Source organism: Sphaerodactylus townsendi, linkage group LG09 (assembly GCF_021028975.2).
Source record: "Sphaerodactylus townsendi isolate TG3544 linkage group LG09, MPM_Stown_v2.3, whole genome shotgun sequence".
Lineage (NCBI taxonomy): Eukaryota > Metazoa > Chordata > Lepidosauria > Squamata > Sphaerodactylidae > Sphaerodactylus > Sphaerodactylus townsendi.
Genome location: NC_059433.1, coordinates 14,476,359 through 14,492,446, shown reverse-complemented (window position 1 = coordinate 14,492,446; position 16,088 = coordinate 14,476,359). Strand labels below are relative to the sequence as shown.

At 46.0% G+C, this 16,088-nt stretch overlaps 1 protein-coding gene across 1 annotated transcript in view; it reads left to right on the top strand.

The window, feature by feature from the left end:
- Positions 1–9,542, top strand: part of RNF152 (ring finger protein 152) — a 58,544-nt gene extending 49,002 nt beyond the window's left edge. Inside the window, exon 4 of the mRNA XM_048508413.1 lies at positions 7,604–9,542. Coding sequence (XP_048364370.1) covers positions 7,771–8,382 — 612 coding nt within the window. The 5' untranslated portion in view covers positions 7,604–7,770 and the 3' untranslated portion in view covers positions 8,383–9,542. The remainder of the gene's footprint in view (positions 1–7,603) is intronic.
- The last annotated feature ends 6,546 nt before the right edge of the window (positions 9,543–16,088 follow it).

Genomic DNA, 16,088 nt, shown 5'->3' with positions numbered 1-16,088 from the left:
ACTGCATCAGAGAATAGAACCGAAAGATATTTGTAATGCAACTGGTGCCGTTCTGGGCATTACTCTTACATTACAGAACTGACCAGCAACTGACAGCTTAATTCTCTTTATATTGCCCCATGCAGGAAGTCGGTCCTATCAAAGAGTGCATTAAATAGTTTTTTTGTAATCTGCACTAAAAGTAGGTCTCTAGGGCTTAAATAGTCTCTTATGAAGCTCTCCCTGGACGACTCAAATGCTTTCCCACCTGTTTCATTTTTTGGTGTTTTTGCAAAAGTTACCTTCACTCCAGGCCTTACGAGGCATGGGGTCCGCATACCTACGGGACTGCATCACCCCTTACGTCCCTCATAGGCCACTGCGCTCGGCGGTGGCAGAACTGCTGGTGACCCCTGGCCCCGCGACGATGCGGCTGGTCTCGACCCGGGCCAGGGCCTTTACGGCTCTGGCCCCTGCCTGGTGGAATGCTCTCCCTCCAACTATCCGGGCCCTGCGGGACCTTGGTGAGTTCCGCAGGGCCTGCAAGACACAGCTATTCCACCGGGCCTTTGGGGGGGCCGGCCGCGGTTCTACTGCCCCCCACTGAAGCTGCAATTGCAACTGAGGCTGCCTGTGTCCATCTTTTTTCCATCCCGGTTGGGCCTGATTCTCTGATACCACCACAGGCCCTCCTGCTCCCGCCCTCTCTTTTTGGCCTATAGATCGGGCGCCGATTTTAATTAATGATTTTGATTAACTGTTGAACAACTTCTGTTGTTCAATTGTTATTTATGGTATGTAATTCCTGCTTAAAATTTTAATTGGCTAATAGGTTAAGTTTTATGTGATTGCTGTTTGAATAACAGCCGTGTTGTGAGCCGCCTCGAGCCCTTCGGGGATGAGGCGGCTTATAAGTCGAATGATAAATAAATAAATAAAAATTTCTCAGTGCAGGTGATATTTTCCAAAAATCTGTGCCTGCTCATTTTCATGATCTCATTTATTAGATGTGGTTGTGCATGCGAGCAAGAAATGTGTCGAGCAAGCCATCCTATTTATCCATCCATCCATCCATCCATCCATCCATCCATCCATCCATCCATCCATCCATCCATCCATCCATCCATCCATCCATCCATCCATCCATCCATCCATCCATCCATCCATCCATCCATCCATCCATCCATCCATCCATCCATCCATCCATCCATCCATCCAGTTTATATCATACCCTACCTCGACAACATTGAGCTCAGGGCAGTGTACAATACACTACACTACACTAATACACTAAGTTGTAATTATATCAATAATTGAGAACGTATAAAATATAAAATGACAAAAAATTAAACATATAAAGACTCCTCCAGCCCAGTTCAGGAACATGGATGTCCGAGCAGGGGCGAGTTTAGGGAAGGGGTACAGCAAGATTTTGGAATTTGGGATTGTATTGGGAATTGCGTTGGTCCCCGTTGTCTTCTCATTCCTCCCCGTCGCTACCGAGGCACCTCCCTCCCTGTTGCTTTGCGTCTCCTGCCTGTGATTTTTCTCCCTGCCCTTTTGGTTTCATCAACGCTACAAGAGGTTTCAGCTGCGATCAAATCTTCACTGGCCCAAGATATTAATTCTGATTCCGGTTGTCTCTTTGTCTTTCGGTCTCGCTCTAGTGTGCCTTCCAGCTCTCCCTTCCCCCTGCACTTTGAGAGAGTCCTGAGGATACCCCTGACAGTCTGATTCTCTTCTCCCTCCGGGTCTCCTCCATCAGCAACATTTTCCCGGCTGTCATCAGTTAATCTAAAGCACTTATGATAAAACAATGTTTTTGACTGCTGCTGAAGTCAGCTGTGCCCTCAAACAAAGCCAGGCTGGATCGAGAAAGCTTGCAGAACCTTTCCAGGCTGCATATATACATGTCCAAAAGGTTAGCCAGGTTGGGAAAACAATATGCATTATTGGGAAAACAAGGTTGGGAAAACAATATCCATATGAAAACAATATATGTATATATATGTGTGTGTGTGTGTGTGTGTGTATATGTATATACACACGTGTGTGTATATATATGTGTGTGTGTGTGTATGTATGTGTGTATGTATATGTGTATATGTATATATATGTGTGTGTATATATATGTGTATATATGTGTGTATGTATATACACACACACACATATATACACATATATACACATATACGCATATATACATATGAGCAGCCCTGACCTCCTTGGTTTGGAAAGGACAAGATAAAAATGGAGTAAAATGATCCTTCTTTTTGAATACTGAGTTGATAGAAGCCCTTTCCAGTCATTAACTTTTATGCTCAAACAGGGTGACATCGGAGATCGCTCTACCTTTTTTGATCCTTCTGGCACACGTGGTTGTCGTTTTGGGTGAACAGGGTAATGTGTGCATTTTGCAGCTTTGGAGCAGTCAGTCGGAAACCCACGTTTGTCGAGAGTCCACGTACATACGTGCGAAAGCTGTGAAATGCATGCTTTGTCCTGCTTGCACAAAATGGTGCCTGTATGTATCGGATGGGTGGCAGGTAGCATTATCTCTCCCGAGCTACGCGTGATTTGAGCGCTTCAGTTGTAACAATTGGAACTGAGTTGAGAAGTGAAATCTACCCTGTTTGTATCTTCAAAAATCACTATTCATTTTGCAGAAACACTGCAGAAGATTGTCGTGGTTCAAGAATTGCGCAGGAAACCGCTGCTGCTTCAGAGGCCCAGCCCAGAACTAGTGTTAATAACAGTGGTGACTTACTGGCAATTGTGAATTGTAGGGCAGAAGGAAGCGGTTACAGGGGATGCTGGATAAGGCAAAAGAAAGCTACAGCGCGCTTTTTGTTCTTGAAAAAGAGTTGCACAATTTTATGATGTGGGTTTTGTGGGGGGTGGGGAGAGGGGTTCATTATGCTAGTCTGTGTGAACATGGTTCGTATAAAATTTGTAGAAGTAAATGGTACCTAATGTATTATTGACGGAATTATTTATGATTAATCTATTAACTATATATAATTAGTGGCGTGTCTGAGAACTGGATTCTGTCTGAGGTGAATGCTCCCTACAGAAGAAGAAAAGTTGGTTTTTATACCCAACTTTTTTCAAGGAGTCGCAAAGTGGCTTGCAAACTCTTTCCCTTTCCCTCCCTTTCCCCACAACAGATATCTTGTAAGGTCAATGTGGCTGAGAGAGTTCTGAGAGAACTGTGATTGGACCAAGGTCACCCAGCAGGCTTCATGTATAGGAGTGGGGAAAGAAACCTGGTTCTCCAGATCAGAGTCTGCTGCTTGTGCAGAGGAGTGGGCTTTAGAGTCTGCCACTCTTAATCACTACATGTAATGCAAACTCAGCTTCGGGGGAAGTTAATTTTTTGCTGTCTGTTGTTTCTTGCCATTCTGTCCCCTCCCCTCAGAGAAGTATCTCTGTTTCCCTAGATGTACCCGAAGGACTGAAAGGTTGGCAGATCTGATCTCCATTTATCTAAAATCTAAACTATCAGTATGAAAATATTTGCAGTCAGCATTTTTTCCTATTCCTTATGTTGGCCTGTGTGCTGTGCAGTTTTGTGTCTCTGAAGATTAAAGATACACATGTACAAGTGAATAAAGTGGTACAGTCCTGGCCTGGTGGAATGGACTGTACCACCTCAAACCGTTTAGGGTTGCTAGCTCTGGATTGGGAAATACATGGAGTTTTGGTGGGTGGAGGCTCCCCATTCCCACCTAATCAGTTGCCCTCAATAAAAAGTGTTAAGAGGACCTGTGTTCTAGTTTTTTGGCTTGTACTTTGGGACCTGCGCCGATGCTATCAACTTGTGTGTGTGTTTAGATGTAGCTTGTGTTTCTGTTCTGTTCCCCTGATTCTGCCCTATATCAGACTTTTACCTTTTTCATCGTTCACTATTCCCTCAAATTGTATATTCTTCTCTTTTATTTTAATTATCTGCAACGTAGATTACAATCAAGTACGATATCCTATGAATGAAATATGACCACTGGACCGAGAAAGAAAGCGGGGTCTCATACATGACCTTAAACTTCAGTTATATTGAAGCAAGCACAAAAGTTTAAAAAAGGAGCGCTATGGGAGCCAGTGTGGTTAAAAATTTATTTGGTGGAACTTTAGCTGTTAACCTTCTCAGTTACAAAAATAATTGGGATCAGTTCCTCAGTGTACCTCGTGCCCAGTCAGCTGAATCGTCCATGCCCTCTGGTTTAAAAAACCTAAGACCCAAAGGTTTCTCGTACTTAAAGCTATAAATAATGTGCAGTGGGCACAGCGTAGGGCAATTACAAACTTTTTTTTTTAAACAGGGAACCCAGTTCACTGTCATTCGGGCCTTTGTTAAGAGGGCCGGACTAAAAAAAACTATGAACAAATTCCTATGCACAAATGATTGTACAATGTTTGATTTCACCTTTCAGCCTTTCTGTCATGGTCTATTTTTAGAACAGTGACCAAAGTACGTCAAGTACAGGGTGGGCTCCAAATATTGTTGGGGAGGCTGTGGAATACCTTCCCCTGTAAAAAAAAAAGAGCAGAACTTTCCCAATGAAGCATTCCATCTAACCCAGGATCAGGTATCTTCCTGGGTTCTTTCCTCCCTAGCAGCCAGCGAGCGATTTGCCAGCCTGGCTGATGCCAATGGGAGTGAGGCGGAACAGAAAGCCTGAGAGCAACACATGGAGTAGCTGAGAGGGAAGAGTGGAGTAGGCGTTGCCACATGTAAGGTTTCCAACTCTGGGTCAGAAAATTCATGGAGATTTGGGGGTGCCATCATGTAACTGCAATCAACAGCCGTTGGGGCTGGTTCCTCCTCTCCCTCGAGCCCCCACTGCACATGAATGGAGCCATCGCCACCATGCCTGGAGGGCCGGATAAATGCCTTCAGGGGGCCACATTTGGCCCCCGGGCCGTAGTTTGGGGACCCCTGGCGTAGGGCTTGGAGGATAGCAAAACAGAAGTCTGAAATCCTCTGCTCTTGTCATAGAGTTTGGGCTAAATGCTGTGACTTCGGGCTAGTTGCTTGTGCTGTGGCAACTGTTCCTTTGACACCTTATTAATCAATCAATCAATCAATCAATCAATCAATCAATCAATTAATTAATTATTAAACTTGTATACCGCCCTCCCCCGAAGGGCTCAGGGCGGTTCACAGCAAACAAACAACAACAGGCAAATAAACAAACACCCCGTACATTTAGTACCGGCGCATATTAAAACACAGCGTTCAAATCATAATATAACATTTCAAACAACCGATGGCGTCTAAGCTAAAACTCCTCTAAGAGGGGAACATCAGGGCCCCCGCCGTTAAAAAGGGGGGGGAGGGGGCATCAGCGGCTGGCCTCCCCAAAAGCCCGGCGGAATAGCTCATGAAGTCCTAAACTTTAGAGCAGAGGGACCACATGAATGGGGTAGGGATGGGTGCTGTTCCTTTCTGATCAGAGGGCAGCGGTTGGATGCAAAGGAATCGGTCCCATTGTGTCATGCCAGAGTTAGGCGTCATGTGAAACGGCCCCCCATTGCTAGCATTAAATGTCAATATGGCAGAAGCCCTGGGCGTGGAGGAACAGCAGCAGGCGGGCGGGGTCCGGGTCAAATGACAACCCACCGGCCCCCGAAGTGCCCCAGTACTTACTGCCGCCACCCCACCAGGAATATTTTTCCAACCAAAGGTCTAAGTGTGGTCAGGAATATTTCCTGCGGCAGAAGCCTGCTACTTCTACCTAACAACTTACAACCCCGCTTGGATCTTTTGGTGAGACAGAGCATAGCTGACTAAAAAAAGAAGAAGTCTGTTTGTAACAAAAGATTCAAGATACTGGAATAGGGGAACAGTTCAAGAGTTCATTTGGAAATGAAACTTTGTAGCATCTGCCTTACCTGTGTCAATGTTATGTTCATAACAATAAATAAAAGTTAACTGCTTCCTTTGATTAACCCCATGGACTTTGTGTCTCGGGGAAAGAAACACACACACAAGTTAATATCTTGGGCTGTGGATATTGTTGGATGTGAATAAATGATGGCAGCATGTGAAGGGAGCAGTGTTTGAGCCCCAGCCTCAATAACTGTGTGTGATGGCCTTTCATTAAAGGGGGGTGGGGGTGTCCACTACACTGTCTGCTGATGTGTGTGTGTGTGAGAGAGAGAGAGAGAGAGAGAGTGAGGCCCCTTCCACACATGCAGAATAATGCACTTTCAATCCACTTCCACAATAGTTTGCAAGTGGATTTTGCTATTTCGCACAGAAAAATCCCGCTGCAAAGTGGATTGAAAGTGCATTATTCTGCATGTGCGGAAGGGACCAGAGAGGATCTGAGATTTCAAATGGTCATGGCTCTCTAGAGATTTTAAAGGAAATGAGAAAGGTATTGAGATGTGTTGCCTGACCTACCTGTATGTGCCCTGAACCTGAGAGAGAGTTTTCGGATGGTGGCAGGCACTCTGTGTGAGTGGAGAAGGGGTGGCAAAGGATGTAAAGAAAAAAGGAGGGGTCAGGGGCCATAATATGCAAAGAAATTCAGGGTGAAATGCCATTTTGTAAAAATTTTAATCAAGAAAAATCCACTCTTCCCTGTGCTTTCTTCATTTCATGACCTCTTTGCTTCTCTCCCTCTGGGCTAGTGTAGTTCATGATTGATCACGATGTGCCTTGATTTAAATTTGAATGGTTGTGATAGCAGTTTGTTAAATCATTTTTGTAATGATTGTGTTTCATCCATTTTAGATATTTATAGCATTGCTAATTCTCTATTTTAATCTGCATTGTCTCTTAATTTTTTTTGTTATGGCCAGTGGCTAAAACAAAAAATTCATTCATTCATTCATTCATTCATTCATTCATTCATTCATTCATTCATTCATTCATTCATTCATTCATTCATTCATTCATTCATTCATTCATTCATTCATTCATTCATTCATTCACAGGATTGCATTTTGTCCTGCACTTCCCATATTGTATACTCCCTGGATCTACTCATAACAGATGGTTTTCTCAGAGAACATGGCTTAGTGGCGGAGCATCTTCCTGCATTCATAGTTTCAGTACCTGCATAATGAAAATCTTCCCATCGTACCTGAAGGAACTGGGCTTTAGTCCACAAAAAGTTACACTGAAATATAACGTTTTTAGTCTAGAAGATGCCACAAGGCAGTTATTCATTTGTGCTGTGACAGTCTTAACATTGCTACCCTCTGGAATTATTATCATGTTGTCCCAGGCATTTCTGATAACTTTTCCTAAAGTTATCCAAACAAAACCCCCCAAAGCTCCTTCTTTCGCTGTCTGCATGCAAAACAGCCTGCATTTTGCTGGCTAAAATACTCATTGGATCGGGCTGTTGGGCTTTTAAACTTTTTGAAAATATCTTCACAATTACCCAAGCTTGCCCTTAAACTCTGGGCTGTTTTTTATTAGGCCTTCCTGCTTGTTAATATAAGACCTTGGCTTGCTAATGCTTATTATTTGTTTTGTTATGTTTCAGAAGCCCTTGATGAAAGGGGAATTGTTGAGGGGGGGTGGGGTGGAGAGTTTGGGAGAATGTTGTTTTCCTCAGCATTTCAGCAGACCTTTACGATTAACCTTGTTCGTTCTAATTTTTCTCCTCAGATGGACTCCTAGACAGATGTTTCCCTACAGGCTTCTTATCTCCTTTCGTGTGGCGGCAGAATTCAAGCGAGTCACCTTGAAAGGGCGGGGGAGAGAACTCTGGCCGGCCACGTTTAGACTGAGCAAAGCGACGTGATCACCTGTTTTCTCCAGTCGGTCGGGCCGCGATGGAGACTCTGTCCCAGGACACTCTGCTGGAATGTCAGATCTGTTTCAATTACTACAGTCCCCGACGGAGACCCAAATTGCTGGACTGTAAACACACCTGCTGCTCCGTTTGTCTTCAGCAGATGAGGACCAGCCAGAAGGACCTGAGGTGCCCGTGGTGCCGCGGGATCACTAAGCTGCCGCCCGGGTTTTCCGTCTCGCAGCTGCCCGACGACCCAGAGGTCATTGCCGTGATTGCCATACCGCACACTTCAGAGCACACGCCGGTCTTCATCAAACTTCCTAGCAATGGGTGCTACATGCTGCCCTTGCCAATCTCCAAGGAGAGGTCCCTGTTGCCGGGGGACATTGGCTGCCGCCTCTTACCGGGCACTCAGCAGAAATCCGTCACCGTGGTGACGATCCCGGCTGAGCAGCAGCCGTTGCAGGCTGCGATCCCACAGGAAGCGGGAGACGAGGAACAAGACCGGAGGGGGATGGTGAAAAGCTCCACCTGGTCGGGGGTTTGCACTGTCATCCTGGTGGCTTGCGTCCTGGTCTTTCTCCTGGGTATTGTCCTCCACAACATGTCGTGCATCTCCAAGCGTTTCACTGTGATCTCCTGCGGCTGAAGGGAGGCTGCAGCAGCAACACTCCGGTGGGCTAATTTTCGGGGGTTCGGGAAGGGTGGTTATGGTGACGGCAGGCCGCCGTGAGAGGAAGCGTTTCGGACTGTTCTCGTGGGACTGTTCTCCAGTGCTGAGCGATTGACGCCAAGCAAAGTCTAGAGTCTGCCGTAAAAAGTTGGACTGCGAGAGGGCGTTGGCGGCAACGTGGTGGCACGTTCCGTGCTTCTCCGCTGGTAACTGTGTTAAGGAAGACTGCATGCATCTCCATAATCACTTAACAAATGAGCTGTAATTTATAATGATGTCATCATGTTATGAGACTACAGATGCCTATTAGCTGGTTCTGCCGTACAAGCCTAGAGCGTGATCTCTCCAACGCCCCGCCCCTCAACAGAGTAGTCAACCACAAATCAAAAATGCTGTATGTTCAAGTAGAATTAAGCATCGGAATCGAGAAAGCCAAATCGACCCAGGACTTTTCTAGGCAGAGTGAAAGCTTTTTTTTTTTTTTCATTTTTAAACAGCATCCGGGAAAATCGTGAAAAGTCGTCATTTCGTTCAGTGAAGCTTCTTTTGGGCATCTTTTAAATTGCACATTAATTACAATGGTTTTTTTAAAATCTGTGCTGTAGTTCTAGACAGGAAAGATTGTTTTAAGCATTGGAAATAATTCAGATGTAATATATGTGTATGTTTTCTGTGCAATTTTGTTTTCCTCCTGTAGTTTAAGTGACTTTTTTATTAACTGAAACGGGACCCAGGCAGAGAAGCAACAAAGGGAAATAGGAAGGCTATTAGATGTTCAGCCAAAAATTTTTATCTGCATATGCCCTTGTGAAAAATGTTACTTGAAACTGTAAAACCTGGGCGTTCCCTTTCAGGTGGAAAAATGAGGTTCTTAGAGGGATTTCTCAAAGACCTGAAGGGTGATCAAAGAGGTGGTCCAGCTCAAGGCATTGGGATGCTCTTCTAATCTGGATCTGGAAGGGTTTTGTTCACGTATGGCTGCCTGTACTTTTGAATGTAGGTTGAAAACTGTGTTACGGAAGGAAGTGTAACTTGGGGAGAGGTCTGTAGATCTTTGTTCATTATTGCAACTGTGAGATGCTAATGGAGGCTGTGGTGATGATGAAGTGTATGCAAAATAAAATGGTAGCGTGGCACCCCGATTTCATGAAAGGTTTTTACAGTATGGGAGAATCGCAGTTGCCAAACAGCAGGAGAGGAAACAGAGGCAAACAGAATGAAATGGTCACCTCGATTGAGGGGGGGTGGTGGTGGTGGTGGTCAGGTGAGTATTTCCCAAAGGAGGCTGTGATGGTGGGGGGGGGATCTCCTCACCTGAAACCCACATTAGATAGGTGTGAGTTCCCAAGATGAGTGTTGGCTTGCAATTGCTTTCTGTGACTCTCAATACAGCACCGATAGTCTTCAGGGAAAGGGTAACTCCAGGAGAAGGTGCAGCTACGAAGAATCTTGGGACATCCTGGACTTATTCATCATATTGAGACAATGCATTCAACTGTCTTTGCTGTAGACTGTTTGGGCAGTTGGGATCACTCCAAGGCTGTTGATTTGTACCATCTGTTGTTTTTTCTCAGGACGCTGTTGGCTTTCCGGGCATTCTGAACTTTGCTCAAGAAAGGGACTGTGATGGTGGCGTTACCTGAAATGGTGGGAGTCTCTCCCTTTTAGAGTGTGGGATTAGCAAGAGCAGACTCTTGGCTTAGCAAAAAGTTGGGCAAGCTCAGGATCTTTATTCCTATGTATTCCAAAGTCAGCTTTTGCAAGAAATCCGCAGGCAAGCAACATAAAGTTTAACTATTTTATTTAGCGATAGTAGGGATACACAACCACACAATAATCAAAGCAGTAGAACACACACACAGTTCTAGGATATAAGCAGTGTTGAGTGGATAGGTTTGGAATAGTGAAGGAGTTGAGGGATCATACTGTATCAGATTCTGAAGTAGCTTTAGGCCCGTGAAGCAGAATCCAGCAACCTGCACTGGGCTCCAAGGAAACAGGATAGAAATCAGGTGGCATGCAGCAGCAACTGAACCCCAAGATAGGCTGAGAAGCACTGAACAGAACAGTGTGGCCGGATCAGTGGTTCGGACACACTGAACTCTGAGTTTTGGGCAAGGGCTTATTTTATAGGGGAGATTGGGCCCTCTAGCCATGCTAAGAGGAGGAGTTCTGTGTCTCCAGGGAAAGACATCAACCTTAAGTGTTGTGTTGTTAATCTAATGGGTTGAGGTATTAACTTGATGGGCCAAGTTTGGGAGTACCTGAAAGGGGGAAGGTAGCTGATTGAATTACAGCTATGGAAACATGACAATAGAAATGAGGTTAGTGAGAGGTTAGTCAGATGAAGAAGTTCTTGGGTTAGTACAATATTTGGCAGGAACACTTGGGGCAAAAACATTAACAAGTCCTTGGTCTCTGCAGGGGTGTATAGGGCAGGGCTGGAGGTGGGAACGTTCTCCAGGGCAAGGGTATTGTGTTCTCTTAATACCTTCAAAAAGAGTGTAATACAGGCCTGATATGGGTGAGGTCAAGTTCAGACAAGTTTTTACCGTGTCTTTGTGGGTACACTAGCGAATGCAGAGAATGGGCTCCCCATTTTGGCACTGCACTGCCAGACATTCCAAGGGTTGACAGGATGAGTAGAGACGCTGCTCTCTTAAAAGCAGGGTTCCCCCAACCCACCATGGGTCAGTCTGGTAACATGGTTACTTCTCCTGAATGGCAAGTCTGGGGCTCGTAAATATGACATGACTTTCCATAAATGATCCTGAGCTGGTGCGAACGGAGGTACTCTTATCTGTGCCTCAGCTTCAGCTCTTGTGAGCAAGGAGGGGTAACGTTCTCCCTTCCCCCCCTTCTTCCATTCAGTACAGCGATGGCAGTAGTGTGCTTGGGTTGGAGAAAGCCACTGGGATGGCCTCTGAGCATCAGAGGCTTTGATCTCCTCAAGATCCAGTTTCCTGCTCCTTCTCTTACCACCCTTTGGTGCTTGCTTCTAGACCCAATCTAGCCTTATGTGTTGCTGAATAGCTCATCCATCTTTGTATATTTTTAGTAACCCTAAAGTAGGCTGAGAGGAGGAGGAGGAGGAGGAGGAGGAGGAGGAGTTTGGATTTATATCCCCCCCTTTCTCTCCTGCAGGAGACTCAAAGGGGCTTACAATCTCCTTGCCCTTCCCCCTCACAACAAACACCCTGTGAGGTAAGTGGGGCTGAGAGAACTCTGAGAAGCTGTGACTCGCCCAAGGTCACCCAGCTGGCGTGTGTGGGAGTGTACAGGCTAATCTGAATTCCCCAGATAAGCCTCCAAGAGCTCAGGCGGCAGAGCTGGAAATCAAACCCGGTTCCTCCAGATTAGATACACGAGCTCTTAACCTCCTACGCCACTGCTGCTCACTGGTGTCTGAGGTGTCTGAGTAGGACTTGGGAAACCTAGATTCAAGTCTCCACTCTGCCATGGAAACTTGCTGGGTGGTCTTGGGCCAGTCACATACTCTCAGCCTTGATCCTGGAAAGTATTTGGATGGGAGACCTCCAAGGCATACCAGGGGCATGAGACGGAGGCAGGCAATGGCAACCACCTCTGAACGTCACTTTGTCTTGAAAGCCCCACCAGGGTTCACCATAAATCACCTGTGCTTCAGTGGAAAAAACAGAGAGGCTCAACTGTAGAGTCTTTCTCTCTTTTAGAGGCAATGAGGAGACCTTGCTTGGTGCAACTCTGGATCGACTAGGCCACTCCAAACTGAAGGGTCAGCTGTTCACACTCCCACACAACAAAATATTTACTCCAAATCTTACCTCCTCCAGCATCCCCTAGCCATCTCAAACTATGGATTCGTAGCCAACTTCTAAATTCTTGGGGATCCACTTACAAAGTAGCTCCACAGAACATTTCCCCCCTCTCCAACATAAAACGCAGGAATCTCATACCCTTTTGACAATGGATAGGCTTATATTTTATGTTTCACGTTTCACTTAACACATCTGGTAGTGCATTTTATCATTACATTTTGCCCACTGTCCATTTATCTGCTGTCATGTGTCATAACTACCAAAAAAAACAACAACACCCTGTTTATGATTTCCCTGTGGGCAAACTTCACTCTTGGTAGCACTGTGCAACCGTGCAATGGTTTTTCTGCCATGGCTAACATGAGCCTTTTTGTTCATTGTCAGAGAAATCGTAAAAAGGGAGACGGGAGGATGCAATTCAAACGGAAGCGTTTAACCCGTAGCTGACGTGTCAGGCCGAAGCGTTAAGCTCCATCTTCGCTCGCTCCTTTTTTCTAGGCGGCTTTTAAAAAAACCTTTCGGCTTGTTCAGTTGCTTCAGGGAAAAATCTGGATTTTTCAGTCGGTACACAAATAATTTTAAAAGCAGTGCAATTTTTTTTAAAATGCTGCCTGTAGAGAAATGTTTAGATATCTGCCATTGGTAGAAGGATATTGTGTGTTATTGTTCCCTCTTCCCACGCAGCGTTGCAAGGATTTTATTCTCGGATAAATAGATACTACATATTAGTGGGATATCATGGGCAAGCTCAATGGTAATGCAGCTCTGCACAGAAGGCAATCTTGTTATCCCACACCTTCCCAGGCTGAGATTTCGTAGTTAAGAGCAGTTTAAGGATTCTGTCCTACCTGGAATCAAGGCCAGTGAATACCTGGAATCAAGGCCAGGGACGGGGCTGCCTCCCAGCACCTCTCTCCTTGCCACAAATGCCTACTGAGGGACGCTGGAACACCCCACAACTGACAGCCCCACTCCTGGACTTAACACAAGGAGCAGGAATCTCCTGGAAGCCAGCATCAAGAAAGAACAACAGAGAAATGGCAGGAGAGCATGAGCAGCAAGAACAGGGTGGAGGCAGCACAGCCCTGGCCAAGCTGCAGTCAGCAGCCTCAGCAGTCTTAGAGAGTGGGGTGGGGTCAGCACAGCCCCAGCCAGGCTGCAATCGAGGAGGGCCAGGAAGGCGGAAGAGCCAGTCTCAGGCCGACAGGTCAAAACAGACAGCTTGTCAGCCACTAGGTAGAAGGTTGGAGCAGGGAGCTCCAGTTGAGAGGGAACCTCTTGAGAGGGATAAAAGGGAGGCAGGAGGCAGGAATTGTGCATAGGCTTTAGTTTGCAGGAGTGTTGTTAACCGTCTGATGGAACCACCTCACACGGAGGAGCTTTCTTCCAGATGTGCTTATTTGGTCATTGGAAGGGAGCTTTGAACAAATAATCCTGCTTCCTTCACTGTGAAGTGACACAGTCCATTCAACCAGTCAAGAGTCTACTTCCTTCTTTCTACTGCATAATAAGGAGCCAGGGAGAGGGCATACCTCACCAAGCATGAGTGGCAAATCCCAGCCTCCACTGTTTTTTAGACCATCAGCACAAACTGAGCAGGCCCCTGCTATAGAGATCCACTTGATGGGATCCCCATTGTTCCAAATAGGCTGCATCCAATATCTAACATAAACCGATGTTTGCAAAAGCATGCAAGCTAATTCCGTGCACATTAGTTCGAACTGGGTCTTCCTTTTCCCAGTTTTTAATGTTCGATCTTTTACAGGCCAAGATGTCACAGCTTAACATAATATGATGACACTTGGGCAGCAATGACGCTTCTTTGCCTCTTCGCAAAGGAAGAAGAAGAGTTTGGATTTATATCCCCCCTTTCTCTCCTGCAGGAGACTCAAAGGGGCTTTCAATCTCCTTGCCCTTCCCCCCCTCACAACAAACACCCTGTGAGGTAGGTGGGGCTGAGAGAGCTCCGAGAAGCTGTGACTAGCCCAAGGTCACCCAGCTGGCATGTGTGGGAGTGCACAGGCTAATCTGAATTCCCCAGATAAGCCTCCACAGCTCAGGCGGCAGAGCTGGGAATCAAACCCGGTTCCTCCAGATTAGATACACGAGCTCTTAACCTCCTACGCCACTGCAAAGGAGCATTTCTGCTTTATTTTGTAAATGAACCCAGCTTGTTATACAATGCTGGATCTTTCCGGCCGGACACGAGACTGTGTCGCTTTGTAACCTTGTTATCAGGCACTTGTTTGGGAAATGCATTGAGACAGTTCAGTTCGTGTGCCATGCAGCTTCAATGGAAAGAATTCATGTACAAAGGGCTTCTTGTTACTGTTTATCAGGGTAAGAATCGGTGGAAGGGACTGCAGTGGAATTTAAATATATTAGTGACCTTTCTTTGATGGCAAATGGTCCTTGAAGCTGGGTCAGCCCGCCTTTCTTTCTGGCTATTCTACGCCGACAAAACAAACAGACCAAAAGACTTTTCAAACTAATATTGACCCAGTTCCTAACAAATCGCTTCACGCTTTTCAGAGCTGTTGAGTAAGCTGGTTAGCATTTCAGATGCGTTCCCCCCCCCACCCCCCGTATCTTCCTCATACAGGGTTTTCATCTTGTTTCCCCAACAGAAACGGCTTTATAAATATTCAAGAAAGGTGCTTTCGTATTGCATTTCATCCAAGCATCAATATCAGTTGTCTCATTTCTGAAGTTGATTTGTGTGTGTGTGTGTGTGTGTGTGTGGGGTGTGTGTGTTGGGTTGGGATAAGCAGACTTCTGAACAACATTACTGGGGATTACGTAGGATTTACAGCTGTAAGAAACATGTTCCCAGCCACTGATCCACTGCTTACCATTCCCACCGCCACCACTGATTAACATTCTGAGGCCCATATAATACGCAGTTGTCATGGGGGAGAGAAAGATAATAAAAAATTTAGATGTGAATTAGAGGATTTCGGGTTGCTTGAGGCTGGTTGGGATGTAGATAGAATGCAGATAGGACCACGGGTTTAAAAAGCATATTGCCACGACATTCAAACTTTTAAAAGCAAAAAAGAAAGGGAAAAAAAGGAAGAGTTTAGATTTATGTCCTGCTTTTCTCAACTCTAAGGAATCTGAAAGCAGCTTATAAACCTCTTCCCTTCCCCTCCCCACAACAGACACCTTGTGAGGCAGGTGGAGCTGAGAGTTCTGAGAGAACTGGGACTGACCCAAGGTCACCCGGCAGGCTTCGTGTTTAGGAGTGAGGCATCAAACCCAGTTCTCCAGATTAGAGTCCACCACTGTTAGCCACTGCGCCACGCTGGCTCTCAAGGGTCGATTCCGCACTTGCGTTATCGACCTAAGTTCGAGCTGCGTTCGACCTAAGTGCTCCGCACAACCACTGGGATCAACGTGGTTTTGTACCAGCTTCGCCCCATGTAATGGTCAAATTTCCGCCTCCAGCTGGGAACTACTACTTTTTCAGGGAACCACGCTCGAACTCAGCTCGATTCCAGTAAAGTGCGGAATCTCTGGTGCCAGGAGTCCCCCATTCAGCCAATCACAGCTGAGTGTTTCGGGCATGCGTACAGGTGGCCAATCAAAAAACGCCACCTTCATTCCTCCATTCCTGTGGCAGTTTTTTAAATAATGTGTGTGGGGATAGACGGAACATGGCCGTAGAACAGTAGCCAATCGGAACGGAGCAGCGAAGAGGCACAGGATGATTCTGCCCTCTGAGCTAGGATCAAACTGGTTGCAGTGGGGAACAACAATGGCTTCGACCTAGGTCAGTACCCTTCTCAGGGAACTGGGTCGAACCTATTTTACTCGTGTGCGGAATCGACCTAAGTGACTCTAAAAATGGCTTTAGATTTCTGACATTCATACACATAGGGATGC